The sequence below is a fragment of the Macaca mulatta genome, chromosome 11, assembly GCF_049350105.2.
Source record: "Macaca mulatta isolate MMU2019108-1 chromosome 11, T2T-MMU8v2.0, whole genome shotgun sequence".
Taxonomy (NCBI): domain Eukaryota; kingdom Metazoa; phylum Chordata; class Mammalia; order Primates; family Cercopithecidae; genus Macaca; species Macaca mulatta.
The window spans coordinates 101,552,655-101,567,952 of record NC_133416.1 but is presented as its reverse complement, the minus strand read 5'-3'; the positions used below and the strand labels follow the sequence as shown (position 1 = coordinate 101,567,952).

The 15,298-nt window shown below is 41.6% G+C and overlaps 1 protein-coding gene across 1 annotated transcript in view; it reads right to left on the bottom strand.

Annotated features, from left to right (window-relative positions):
* Positions 1 to 15,298, bottom strand: part of PLXNC1 (plexin C1) — a 156,962-nt gene that overhangs the window by 66,426 nt on the left and 75,238 nt on the right. The window contains 3 exon segments of the mRNA NM_001261691.1: positions 1,697 to 1,836; positions 12,886 to 12,972; positions 13,426 to 13,528. Coding sequence (NP_001248620.1) covers positions 1,697 to 1,836; positions 12,886 to 12,972; positions 13,426 to 13,528 — 330 coding nt within the window.

Here is a 15,298-nt window from a genome sequence, read left to right as displayed (position 1 = left end):
TTTAGGATAAGGCAAATTCAAAAATATCTGAGTCAGTTTGTACTTACACCACCTCAAACGCTCATTTTCAGGTTTATATTCAGAGCAAAGCTCTAGGAAATTTATCATATAGTGGTTGAACATTAAAATTCAAGCTTGTTTATAAATTTTAGAAGAAGAGAGGTGAAAATGTAGATCATTCCACTACTAGTATTTTTCTCTTTAAAATAATTCCCATTTTAAAAGTACTATATGAAAAGAGCTTGGGATTATAGCCTGGGCTCAGGTATAGAATTAACTGAGTATTATGTTGACTGCTTGTGAACCTGGGTTCACCACACAGATGTGGTTACGAAATGCTACATGCAGGAAGGTCTCCTAGTCATTTAATTTAATAACTGCAGTATCTCAAGACACATTCGGAATTAAAATGAGAACATAAAGAGTCAGAAACAGGGTAATGCTCTGAAAAACTACTTATTTTCCATGAAGTTGATTGCCTTTCAGTGAATACACAGGTGTCTAACTTCACAGATTTCGCTACACAAAATGAAAGATTTTTGCAATAAGGTATTTAGCCAGGATAAACAGCACAAAAAAAAACCTATGTTGCATAGATACAGCCTCTAATGTGTGCTTGATAATTCTGGCAAATAGCAGAACACGGGCAAGCCACCGATGAGCAGCTTTTTTCATCAAGATCACAGAGATTCCAGATTTACTGCTATGAGGGGAAGGGCATGGCAGTGATGTGCAGAACATGAATTAAAGCAGAAAATTCAGTAAATAAGCATGGCAGATTAGAATGCTGTACAAATCTGTTTTAGTAGCTAAAAACCAAAACATCACGCTTCAGCAGATTGTCTTAAATGCATTTCCATGATGAAAATAAGCTTAGTATTATCCTCTATGTAGACTGTAACATCTTTTACTTCAAATTAGCCCAAACTTATACAAGTTAACAAGCAGAAAACTCAAATAATCTGTTGTGTTATTTAATGACTGCAGTTATCACATCTCTTCTTTTTTTTTGAGGGGGGAGTAACCATTTGCACAAGGACATCGGTGGAAATTGAAAATTCTTTCTCCAAGTTTCACCGATGGGATGAGTCTGGGAAAGAAGTGACACAAATAATAATGTTCAAGGCATACACTGACCGGATATTTATGTTGGGGTGTTCTTTTTTTACTACCATTATATGTAGTAGAAATTTAATTGTTGGAGGCTGAAACCAAACCAGCAAAGAGAAGGCTACAAAGAACAAAATGTCCACATAGAATGGATCCAAGAGGTTTTGTTTTTTCAACTTTGGGTGGCACATTGGAAGAGTTGCTCCAAAAAATTCCCCATCAAATTTCGAGGTACTCAACTATTTTTCCAAGTGCATCACCTAAAGAATGATGTTTACTACTCCATATACTTGATTTTGTTACTGAAGATGAATCAAGACCCAAAACAGGCAACATCCTGAAATGACTATATACTGAGATTTTTGGGGAATAACACAGAACAGAGTCTCTCACAATGAACTTCAGATCAGTTGTGAAAATTATTTTACGTGTTGGAATTATGTTATGTCAAATACTCTGACTAATTGGTCTGCTTTGGTGCATGGCAATAATTTGACTATATAAAGGTTATAATCACATTGATATTCCTTTGGCACAGGTTTGAGCTTTATGTGACCCGGGATAAATTATTAGTATTTTGACTCACACATCCTTATCACAGGTACTGGTTCCTTTCAGGATCATTGTGATGTTCGATGCCCGGGTAAAGTTTGCTCCCGTTACTATCACGTTGCTTTTCCCTAATGTCGATACTTTCTGTGGCTCAATGGACTTAATGTAGAAGACCTATTGGAAACAAAAGATTAAAACAGGAGATCAAAGCTAAGAAATGGCATCACTCCAAAAAAAAAATCTGTTTATGCGCTGCAGTTCGAAGAAATCACTGGGAAATTACAACATTTTGCAAACACAAGCAGACAGTGTTTAATGAAATCAATGAATTCAAGGAAGAGTGCTGCAGATTTATGTCTCTCAACATGTGACAGCATGAGGTCAAACCAATTAGTTTTTGTCTCACAAGACAGTTGAAAATACAGTTGAAGAGTCTGACATTCTGTCTGAAGAGCGAGGTATCACTAGAGTTTTCAAAATGTTCACTGCCTTACAGCCTCTGGAGGCTCACAATGTAAGCAAAATCAAAGAAAAGAGAGTACATTGACCATAGGCCAATGACAGACTCATCATTAAGTTGAAATAAATGTCATTCCAGATAAATTTAATTCCCAAGAAAGCAGTTCATATTTTTGTTACAGTGAAGCTATTTGAATCCAGGAGGATACTGCAGGGGGAAAAACCTCAAGAAATCAACCTGTTCAGTCAACTAATATCAAGCAGTTGGATGTCTGAACCACTGTGGCCAACCATGGTTTGTAGATACCACAACCTCCTTCTTGGTATGCAATTTCAATAGACTTTATCAGGCCTAAGGTCAAGAACATGTCCCTTGGAGTCCCTTGCTACCTAGCTTCATATCATGTAGGCGAATGCCACCTTACTTCTCCATTTGTGATGTCTAATCAAATTCTCCCTTACAAAAAAAAAAAAAAAAAAAGCCCTTTATTTGATAGCAAGAATCATTTTCCCTTTTCAAGATAAAACGGTCCTGATTTCTTTCACTTTTCTGTTACAGATGCTACTGTCTATCATTCTGATAATTTTACTGTTCTTTTGTAGACCATTTTCAGCAAGTCTGTATTCTTCTATAATATGGTGACCAAAACAGGACATAAGATTCTAAGACTCTAGCCAACAGAAAGTCCAGCAGATCTTCAGCAAGAGTGAACATCATTCTCACACTCTTTTTTCCCCCTATATCCTCTGCCATCACAGAATATACTCACAGTCTTGATATTTGAAAATGACCCCAAGGACCAGAGATGCTTAATCACATGACATTTGGTGAAATTCTAAATGCTGAGTGCATCCACTTGGAGGACCAAGTCCAAGAAGAAGCCCCTGAGCCACTGGGAGAAGTCCGTGATGTCCAACACCTGCCTAATACCTGCTTCTTGAAGCAATTGAGTATCCTCTGCTCCTTTGTGCATGGAACACTCATCGGGGTGGCATTGCTGGGCTGCAGGGGCTGCCTATCCTGCTGAAACAGACATTTTCTCATTCTGCTCCTCGGCACACACAGGTGCTACATGGCCCGGCAGTCCCCATCACTCATCAGCGCTTTGGATTGGTTTTGCAGATTGAGGTAAATTCATCGTTAATGTCATCAAAGCAATGATGTAACGTGACACAGAATTGATTTTGGTAGCAGAATTTATTTTAATCACTTTGTGAAGGACGTTAGCCCTGTATTTATAAAATCACTAAGGGCCTGAAAGGGTCACTTTAATTATTCTGTTATACTTGACTGCATTTTATGGGGGAAATTATCTGCTAGAGTGGTACTTGGAATGGGGGGATTAGCAAAGCCTTCAAGATAAATCTCTTGCAAATGTCAAGTGTGCGTTATATAGCAAAAGGCTTACTCTTCGCTCTTACATGGTGACAGCTAAGAGAACAAGTGTTTACTGAGCACCTACAGGGTCCTTAGGCCAGATGTTGTGGGGGACACATGATCTATGTGTGCACTGGATCAGGAGTTGGCAAACTATAGTCTGTGGGCCAGATCCTGCCCGCTACCTGCTTTTACATGGTCCATCACAAAATGTCAAAAGAAGAATAATATTTCATGACATATAAAAACACATGAAATTCAGATTTCAGCACCCATAAACATTCGTCTGGGTAGTGTCTCTGGTTGCTGTTCCCTGCAGCAGTTGAGTGGAGTAGCTGTAGCAGAGACCATACGGCCCGCAGAGCCTAAAATATTTACTGCCTGGCTCTTTGTAGAGAACATTTGCTGACCTCTGCTCTAGAGGAGGCTACTGGCTTCTTAGGGGAGCAAGATAGAATTTTTTTTCTTTTTTTATGTAAACCTCAGTGCAGACTCACATTTGCATCCAAGTCAACTATGATTCCGAGGTTTCTTTTCTTTCTAGATAGTCCTTCCTGCTTCTTATATTTATACTGTTGATGTCTGCTCAAGCAAAATTTTCAAACATGCCAAGTAAATGCTACTTCTCCACTCTCTGCAGAGGATAAAGAGAGCCTTACAACTAATGTAAAAAAGATTTTTTAAGGAAGTTATATTTTGCTCCTTAAATGGCTCTGCGAACACCATCAGAGGACGCGCCACATCATCTTATTAACTTTTTATTTCCCTGAGTGGAGACAGCCTTGCTACTTCAAAAAGATTTTAAACCCCTACTGTTTAGAGAAGTTTCCCTTGGCCGTCTAGGATGGGATCCGGCCCTGGCCTGTCTTGTGAAAGTGGGTGCTTCCAATCTGCTTTCAAACAGGGTCAGATTAGTTGTGTGTTGTTTGCTGGTAGAACCTCTTCTAATCTTAATAAATGGGTTAAAGAGCTACCAGGAGGACCTCCCTAAATAAATAGTGCAGGTATAAAACAACATTTTAAAAATAAAAGATGGGGTTAGCTCTAAGGCTGCACTGTATGGCTGCAACAATTCTTAGAAATACATTCTTTCTTTTTACCAATAAAGATTTTGAAAAATCCAGTACAGACAAAAGAGCAAAGAATCATCTCCCCATAAAGGTTCTACACATTCAATATTTTCGATCAATTCTGTATTTTTATCAAGAGGTTTTAATTCATAAAATCTAGCATATAGTAGCCAGCCCTACAAGCTTACACATTTCAGAGGAGGTTCATTTTAAAACATAATCGAGCTCAATACAAAGAGACAAATTCTTGCAGCCCTGTAGTGGGATTCCTCCCTCACCCTATGTCCAAGGATTTCTATATATCAAATCAAAATACTATGGACTATAACCAACACAGCCCTATGTTTTCCAGCAATTAACCTCAGAATAGTCTACTTCCTGTAGGTTACATTTTAAAGAATTCAGGGTTATTTTAAAACGGCTGCACAATTTGAACTTATTTAATAAACTACTATGAGCTCTGGTTTTTACTCCCTGTTTTGTATAAGAAAGCACATTAGAAACTGGTTAATTAGGAGATTTATAGAATACCCAATCCTTTTTATTTTTTATTTTTTATTTATTTTATTTTTTTTTTTTTTGAGACGGAGTCTCGCTGTGTCACCCAGGCTGGAGTGCAGTGGCGCGATCTCGGCTCACTGCAAGCTCCGCCTCCCAGGTTCACGCCATTCTCCTGCCTCAGCCTCCCGAGTAGCTGGGACTACAGGCGCCCGCCACCACGCCCGGCTAGTTTTTTGTATTTTTAGTAGAGACGGGGTTTCACCATGTTAGCCAGGATGGTCTCGATCTCCTGACCTCATGATCCACCCGCCTCGGCCTCCCAAAGTGCTGGGATTACAGGCTTGAGCCACCGCGCCCGGCCTATTTTTTATTTTGAACTAAGTCATTATAGGATATTGGAAATAGCACAACCACTAAGAAATAGTTATCTTTGAAAAGGTCTAAGAGGATTACTTCTGACAGTAAGAGTACCTTTTGTGAAGTCTGACGTCAACACAATTCAAATTACCATGACATTAATGGAGAAAATACTGCTATGATTGAAAAGAATATTGGAAAGAGGTACATTAGGAGGGCTCAGTTTATTAAGGCCAAATTGTACTCTATTAATCTGTTACAAAAAATCTGAATAGAGCAAAGCTCTCTTTAGGCCTGGACCTGAATCAACACTCAGTAAAACATCTCTCGGATTTTCACTCGTGAAATTAGTTCAAACAGGACTAGATAAAAAGTCACATGGATTCAAAACCAGCTGGAAATCTGAAACCGAAGGACATTAGAGAGATGAAAGGTAGCACAACTAATTAAAGGAAAGAGTCCTGGAGGGCCCTACAGGAGTGAGTATTCGGTTCAGGATTATTTAACATCTCTATTAATGACTGAGAAGACGATGGAACTAATATATTAATGAAATGTATAAATTGATAAGAGTGGTAACCAGCAGTGGAAATGGGAAAGAGTAAAAGGAGGTGATATATGGAAAGAAAATAGCAAAATACAGGTCCACTCAAGAAAAAATAGAGCGTGAAATGGAACAAAATGGTTGTCCATTTGATGCTTAGCCCCTGGGACAAACGCCTTTTCACGGGGGCCCCTGGTACAGGCTCCAGGGAACTTGAGATGTGATTTCAGTTGGCCCTGGAAATGCCAATAGTGAGCAGTGCCTCTGGACACAGAGCTTGAGACTTCCAGGGAGAAGGTGACAGACCAATGCCCTGTGTGAAGAGATCAAGACTCACTTCTCTGAGCTGTAGACTCTAAAAGGAGGCTGACTTGGCTGCCAAGCCCACCCTCTGAACAATCCACTAGTCCTCTTCGCGCTTGAGCCTTCTGAGTGTGGCTCCCCAGACCTGGACTGGGTGACCAAAAACTCCAGGGCCAGGGAGGGCAGCTCTTCCCAGCCAGTGGAGGGCCCTGATTCCACTTTAAACCCAGCCCCTCAAAGTCCACCCCTTGGCCGAGATTCAACTCATGCATGAGATTCTTGCTGCTCCCCTCTCCCCAGGGCCTCAGTTGCCTCACTAAGCCTCTTCTGCTCTTCCTGTCTTGGAGTAGATGCCCAGCTGTGTCTGGGTCTGACTCCTTCCCTCTGACCACACCCTGCCCCAACCTTTTCTCCCATGTCTTTGAGGTTAATACACTCCTCCCACATCCTGGCCAGGTTGGAGGTCTTACTCCCACCCTACATGTGTGGCATGGATTGGGAGCAGGCTTTGACAGTCTAATGCCAAGAGAAGCCAATATTAGAGTCCTTTCTTCCAGGCTGACTTTTATTAATATCATCAGTAGTATGGTTTAACCAATGTTTATATTCAATTTAGGGCATACAATGTAGGGTAATGGTTAAAACTATGTTGAGTCAGATTACCTGGATTCATATCTCTTACCTACCATTTACTCTCTCTGAGCTAAAATTTCCTCATCTATAAAATGGGGAAAATAGGTCCATTGTGAGGCTTAGATACTCTGGCTCAGGGCATGGCACAGGCTCAGGAAATATTAGCTACCACTGTTCAGTTGAGTACATTCTGGCATTCTCTCTTGTATCTTTTTCTGTTGTGCACATTCAACTGCTTCATGAAAATGAATCTTATTTCCTCCAAAATACTGTAAGTTCTACCATGTAAGCTCCATGCAGTCACACATTTTGCCTGCCTGTTTAGCACATAGTAGTTGCTCAACAAACAAATTTTGAATAAATGATTGTAAGTTAATTCTACATTACCTGGCCCTATGCTAGGCCCATAGAAGCTACTTAGCAAGGTATATGTGAAATTTAATTTCACTCTTGAAGGCAAGGTCCCCAAAAGCATTCATTTGGATTGCTTGTGAGAGATCAAAAATGCATATTTAAAAGTGATGGAGAGGCTGGGTGTGGTGGCTCACGCCTGTAATCCCAGCACTTTGGGAGGCTAAGGCAGGCAGATCACCTGAGGTCAGGAGTTCGAGACCAGCCTGGCCAACATGGTGAAACCCTGTCTCTACTAAAAACAGAAAAAATTAGCCGGGCATGGTGGCGAGAGCCTGTAATCCCAGCTACTTGGGAAGCCAAGGCAGGAGAACCACTTGAACTGGAGAGGCAGAGGTTGCAGTGAGCCGAGATTGTGCCATTGCACTCCAGCCTGGGCTACAAGTGTGAAACTCCATCTTGGGGGGGGAAAAGTGATGGAGGAAGAGAAGAGGAGGTGCAAGGTAGAGGAAGAACCATTTGAATGTAAATTGCCAGGAGATATGACTTTGTATGGTTTATTTCTGCCCTACAGTGATAAGCATATTGAGGTAATAACAAATATTAGAATGACATCACATCATAAATCTTCCCAATCTCTCCTTGAATGCACAAAAGAGAGGGGAGCTATCACTGGTCTCAGTGGGTGAAGACACCAGATATGAGAATGTTAAGAAATGGAAGGAGAAGTGGTCAGGGCAGGGTCACAGGGCCAACGGTCCCTGACAAGGTTTCAACTACTAGATATGTGGAGAGAAACAGACAGACGGTCAGACACTGGCCTTTATAGCTTGAAATACTCCTCCTCCAAGGTCATACATAGGTTTTTGAGCTCATTTCTCTATTGTGGTCATGCTTTTCTGTAACGCAGCCCCCTTGGCAGATGATGCTATACGTTTCAGGGTCAGGATACAGGGATAGGTCTTGGGGTCATGAAACAGTGTGAGGGCTACCGGTCTAGCAGGGATTCAACCAGGACCCTACCTCATAAGTACCAGATCCTTGGATGAGCAAACTCATACACTAAAAAAATAAAATAAGACACCTTGAATAGCATTCCATTGCCACTGAAGAATAAAGTCAGCACTCATAGGGCTGGTATGTAAGGCCCCCTATTTGCAGGCTCCAGGGTCATTTCAACCTTGGGTCTCACAATTTCCTGCATCCTCTGTGCCTACCTAGGGTTTCCTCTAGTGTGTGTCCTGGAATCTTCTGGCTCCTACCCCCACACTCTGCTTATGCCGGTTCCTCTGCTTCGAATACCCGCATTCATGTGTCTTGATGCTTCTTGTCCTCAAAGGTGGGCTGAAATGCCATCTGCATCAATCAATCCATCCATCAATCAAAGACTTAACCAACCACACTGATTAAGTGTTTTCAACTTCAAGGCACTGGGTTTAAGCAAACAGGAAGGACTAAGACAAAGCCCCAGGCACAGACAGGTTCTCTGTATACTTTCTGGTACTTTCTCTATGTTAACATTTTTTAAATCTTGTATTGTTACTCATGTACTCATGGATAAGATTCTTGAGACTGATGGCCAGAGATGTGCCTGATTCATCTGAATCCTCCTCATGGAATCTGTGGAGATCAGTATAATTGCATCTAATAACATGCAATAAATGCCTCTGGAAAGAATCAACCCAAGTTCAGGATCCTAGAAGCCCCATTCCTAGTGCCTAGCACACCGGAAGTACTCAGTACATATGTGGTGTGGGCAGATGCATTGAAGCAAAGCTGTGAGTGACTTCTTTGGTAGAGAAAGAATCACAAAGACATTGGGTGCTTTGTTCAAGGCCAACATGAAGACCCAAAGTGGAAACCAGAATGTTACACATTCCACCTGATAATGAAAGACAGCAGTGTTTCACAGAGCACGAGAAATCCCTCCTGTGACAAACAACACTCCATTCCCTATCAAACAAAAGAGAGATTCTGTTCTGAGTCACATATTTAAAGAAAACATGTCAGGATCAACAAAATGTCTCTCTCCATACTTAGAGGGGTAATCCACAGAGAAGCAATGAAAACAGATCTGGGCTTTTGTTTATTTTCAGCCTTCTCCTTCTCTTGTGGTGACCCCAATCCTTTTAACCACACAGTTCAAAGGGTGCAGAGAGATGCACTGCAGGAAACCAGGATGTAGTGACTTTATGATATTTGTCTTCAAAATTAAAGAAGTTTAAAAAGCTGCTGCCTGGACCACGACTCAGCGATAAAAAGGAATGAATTATTGATACATAAAAGAACTTGGATGAATTTACAGAGAATTATGTTGAGTTAAAAGAGCCAGTCCCCCAAAGGGTACATCTGGATGATTCCGTTTATATAAAATTATTGAAATGATAAAATTATAGAAATGGAGCCGAGATCAGTGGTTGCCAAGCATCAGAGATGGAGAATGGGAGGGAGGAGGGAAATGGATGACTGTGAAAGGGAAACCTGGGGAGCCTGGTGACGATGGAGCTGTTCTGTGTCTTGACTGCTATCAACGTCAATATCCTGACTGTGATGTTGTGCTATAGTTTTGCAAGACAGCACTATTAAAGGGAACTGGGTAAAAGATGTTAACTATTATTGTCTCACAAGTGCATGTGAATCTACAATTATCTCAAAATTAAAAGTTTATTATTTTCTTTTTTTTTTCTTTTTTTCTTTTTTTTTTTTTGAGACGGAGGCTCGCTCTGTCGCCCGGGCTGGAGTACAGTGGCCGGATCTCAGCTCACTGCAAGCTCCGCCTCCCGGGTTTACGCCATTCTCCTGCCTCAGCCTCCCGAGTAGCTGGGACTACAGGCGCCCGTCACCTCGCCCGGCTAGTTTTTTGTATTGTTTTAGTAGAGACGGGGTTTCACTGTGTTAGCCAGGATGGTCTCGATCTCCTGACCTCGTGATCCACCCGTCTCGGCCTCCCAAAGTGCTGGGATTACAGGCTTGAGCCACCGCGCCCGGCCTTTAAAGTTTATTATTTTCTAAAACCATCTTGAAAAAGAAAAACAAAGTAGAAGGATTCACATTTCCTGATTTCAAAATTTACTTTACAAAGCTACAGTAATCAAACAGTGCAGTACTGCCATAAAAACAGACACAGACCAACAGAATAGAAAAGAACACCCAGAAATACAATCTCACAAATATGGTGAAATGATTTTCAACAAGGGTGCCAAGACCATTCAATGGGGAAAGGACATTTTTTTCAACAAATGATGTTGGGAAAACTGGATATCCACACGCAAAAGAATGAAGTTAGATCCATTTCTTATGCCATATATAAAAATGAACTCAGAATAAATCAGGGACCAAAATGTAAGTGCTACAGACCTTTATTAATAAATATAGAAAGAAAGTTTCATGACACTGAATTTGGCGATGATTTATCGGATCTGACACCAAAAGCATGGGCAATAAAAGAAAAAATAAGTGAACTGGACTTCATCAAAATTAAAAAATCCGTGTATTATAGGACACAGTGAACAGAATGAAAAGGAAACCTATGGAATGGTAGAAAATATTTGCAAATGATATATCTGATAAGGGGCTGATATCCAGAATACATAAAGAACTCCTACAACTCAACAATGACAAAAATAACCCAATTTAAAAAATGGGCAAAGGACTTAATTAGACGTTTCTCCAGAGAAGATATACAAATGGCCAGCAAGCATATACAAAGATGCTCAATATCATTAATCATCAAGCAAATGCAAATCAAAATCACAATGAGATACCACCTGACACACATTAGGATGGCTACTATCAAACAAATCTGAAAATAACAAGTGTTGGTGAGGATGTGGCAAAACTGGAACCCTTGTGCACCGTTGGTGGGAATGCAAAACGGTATTGTTGCTATGGAAAACAGTACAACAGTTCTTTAAAAAACCAAAAAGAGAATTATAATATAATCCAGTAATTCCACTTCTGGACATATACCCAAAAGAACTGAGAGCAGAGTCTCAGAGAAATAGCAGCACACTCATGTTCCTAGTAGCATTATTCATCATAGCTAAAATGTGGAAGTGACCCAAGTGCTAATCCATGGATGAACGGATAAACGAAATATGGTATATACATACACTGGAATATTATTCAACCTTAGAAAAGAAGGGAATTCTGACCCACGCTACCACATGGATGAACCTTGAGGACATCATGCTAAGTGAAAGAAGCCAGCACAAAAAGACAAATTCACTTATATGAGGTACCTAGAGTAGTCAAATTCACAGAGACAAAAAATTAGAATGGCGGTTTCCAAGGGCTGGGGGGAAAGAGAGATGAAGAGTTATTATTTAACGAGTATAGAGTGTCAGTTTTGCAAGATGAAAAGAGTTCTGGAGATGGGTTGTACAACGATGTGAATGTACTTACCATGACTAACTGTACACTTAAAAGCAATAAAAATGGTAAATTTTGTTTGTGTATTTTATCGAAACTAAAAAACAAACAAACCCTGGAACAACAACCAAGTTTAATTGAAAGGAAAAAGCCACAAAGCCACTGTCTCCCTGATCCAAGTCCTTGGCACTGTGTCTTAGTTTTCCAAACCAACGGGATGAGAAAAGGAGCCCATTATTTAACAAGACCTCAAAGACTGCTAAAGCCTGGAGATACCTGAGCATCAAGCTTTTCTAATGCCTTTAATTAACTTCATGTCCATTTGATTCACATTCCCTCTGCCTGTTACTTAATTCACCTGAAGTTACTATCAACTTTTCAGTAATGATTCAAAATGTGCTACTTATTTACCTTTGCACTTGACCTTAGGTAGCAGCAAATGGAGAGGTCAAAACCACAGATTAGAGAAACGAAAAATGGAGCCTTTTTCTCCCTAGAGCTGTCATTTTAAATTTATCTATTCCTGCTAGACTCCAAGGTTAGCGAGGGCAGGACTTATCCTCTTTTTGTGTTTTACCACATACAGATGCTCAATGAACTTTTGTTGACTGAGTAAAGTTGTAAGCACAGCGACATGTGTTCCGCCTAGAAATGTTTACATTGTCACGTCCCCTCTTTTCAAACATGACTGACATGGGGGTTCAGTAATTTACTATGAAGAAAATAAGGGGCATTTCCAAAGAAAGTTCATGGATCAATAACCGCTTTTGAGAAGGCGAGAGAAATACACATTCTATAACAATTCTGGTTTAGCAGCATTCACTACTGGTTAGACGCCCCAACGAAGTTGAAAAAAACAAACGAATTGAGGTTACTTTGCACAGACCCCCATCCACGTACATAACCCCCAGAAATCAATTATATAAGGTGCAAGTTGAAATCCCTCAGATGGAATGCTAAAACTTCCTTCTAGCTCTTCCCTAGTGAGCCGCAAAGTCACCTTTACAATTTTATTTCGACCAGAGCAACATCATTTTTCATAATTACAGAGTTTTAATTTACTTTATGTGACTGTCCAGCCTTTGATGTATTGAGCTAATTAAGTGAAACTTGGTTAAAAAACCAAAGATACAAAAGGGAATTTTGGTAGAAAGTAAAATAGAGAATTTTTTTAAGGAACCCAAAGTAGTACGAGTTGTTGTCATGGTCATTCAAAGAGAGGTTTTCCCCTTAACCACACAAAAATAGGGTCTGACCTGTAAAGCCTGGTTGGTTCTGTTCCCCTTGTTCTCCTTGGGTCTTCCTCCTCCTGATGTCTTCTCAACAGCCACTGGACACTGTTCCTGGAATGGAGAACATCCCTTCAACATTCAGATGGGTGGTAAATTCAAAGTGTGCAACAAACATAAAAGAGAAGGTAGGACTAGGCAGTCACAAACATTTATTTTTGGTTAAATCTGTTTTTTGTTTTGTTTTGTTTTGTTTTTAAGACGGAGTCTCACTATGTCGCCCAGGCTGGAGTGCAGTGGCGCGATCTCAGCTCACTGCAACCTCCGCCTCCCGGGTTCAAGCGATTCTCCTGCCTCAGCCTCCTGAGTCGCTGGGATTACAGGCATGTGCCATCATGCCCCACTAACTTTGTATAGAGACAGGGTTTTGCCATGTTGGTCAGACTGGTCTCGAACTCCTGACCTCAGGTGATCCACCTGCCTCGGCCTCCCAAAGTGCTGGGATTACAGGCATGAGCCACCGTGCCCAGCGGTTAAGCCTTACAATACCAAAAAAAGTCACTTTACCTGGTTTCTCTCGTAATCAGAAGGGTCGCAAGCTGTGAAGGGGTGGATACACCTTCTTGCACTTTTACACCACGCACAGCCAGTTTCTGTGCATGCTGGGCATCTAGCAACACAGAAAACTGACTTAATTCCTGCATTTTAGGACAACGTTCACATCCTAGAATTTTCCTCTATGATGTGGCATGCAAGCATTTAAGAGAAGACAAAAAAAAAAAAAAAAAATCCCTGGACAGACATTCCTGTGAGGCTTTGTGCCCTGCTCTTGGAAGCCCTCAGGTTGATGGGCCGGAATGGCACCTGCAGGGGTGTTGCCATGGAAACCTGAAGCTGGGTCACCTGCTGGTCTGTAGATAACAGGAACCCAGTGAATTTGTTTCTGAATCCAGTTCTGCTATTTGTCTACCCTCAAGTAAGTCCCTCTGGAGACGGATCTCTCTCTCTCCCTGCCTCTACCCACCCTGCCTTCCAAAATCGGGAAGCCCTCACTCACTCCAGCAGTCACACTGCCAACTGCCTGGAAGATGTGAGAGAGGAAGTGTTAGCTGGCAAGCAGAGGCAATGAGGTGCCTGTGTTTGCTTTATAATCAAATTAAGGAAGAATTGTGTGTCTACTAATCAAATCACCTATCATGATTGGGTAAACTGTGGAGGACTTGAAAAGCACTTATGAGAAGGAATGTTAAAAAGGGAAATCGGGTTGATCTGGAAACAGGGCCAAGGGAGGCCAGAGGAAGCCTTAGCTCTCGCAAGGGGTGCTAGTGCAGGGCGTGGGGACCCAGTTTGTTTTATACCTTCTCCAAGAAATGAGGAAACATTCTGAGATTCTGACCTGCAGAAACTGCAGTTTCCATGGAAGGAGATGACACACTGGCTTTTGCGTGGATCCGGCCACCTAAGTGAGCTAGAAGCGGGTTTGTGATTTGCATGCTTCTTCTACCCCCGGGGTGTGATTACTGTACTAAGTGCTTTCCTAACAGGAAGCTGTTACCTACGAAAAGGGGGCTCACCCTCCCCGGGGGACCTAGGTCTGAGGTCTGGTTCTTAATTACCAAGTTGTGGGACCTGGGGCAAGTCGGTTCCTTTCATCTGGCCTTAAACTGGGCATCAGGGGGCCTACGTTATCTTTCAACTGTCTTTGAGCTATATAATCCTATTTAATTCTCCCCCTTTTTTCCTATTTTCATGAACTTCTGAGGCTTGCTGTAGCAATTTTTGTATTTTCTTCTCCTTAAATTCATTCTGTTTCTTAGCAATCATTGAACTGGGCCTTGTGTCATCTTTTTCAAAGTGCCTCAGTGGAAGAGAAGAGGCCCAGGGGCTCTTGTTCTAATCATTCAAGAGTAGCCTCCCAGCTCAGCTTCAAGTTCAAATCCATTTTCCCCATAGAAACCATGGTTCCCAGGCCAGGCCAAAAGAAACTCCCATTTGGAGCTCACGTAGCTGGTCAATCAAACCATGGAGTGATCTACAGCACTGCTACTCACGCAGCCTCCCAAGGTGCCCTGCGGGCCTCCATCCTAACTTCCAATTGGAAAGTCAGGCATCTGAGAAACATACCTCCTCTGTCCTCTTGCTGCTTTAGAAGCAAGGAGCGAGGTTTGGCACTAACTCAGGGGCCTGTGTAGCTCAAAGGGGCCAAAGATGGTGAAAAGGGGGCCATCAGGAACATGTTCTTTTGGTGAAAGGGACTTCACCTTGTCCTTCTCAAGTATGATTTCTTACCCCTACGCTCAAGGCTTCTCGTTCCGCCCAAATTCCCGAAGCCATTCCAATCAGGAGAGAACCTAGCAGCAATCCTTCTTCTTTTGGCTGAGACAATCTCACTCTGTCACTCAGACTGGAATGCAGGGCACCATCCTGGCTCACTGCAACC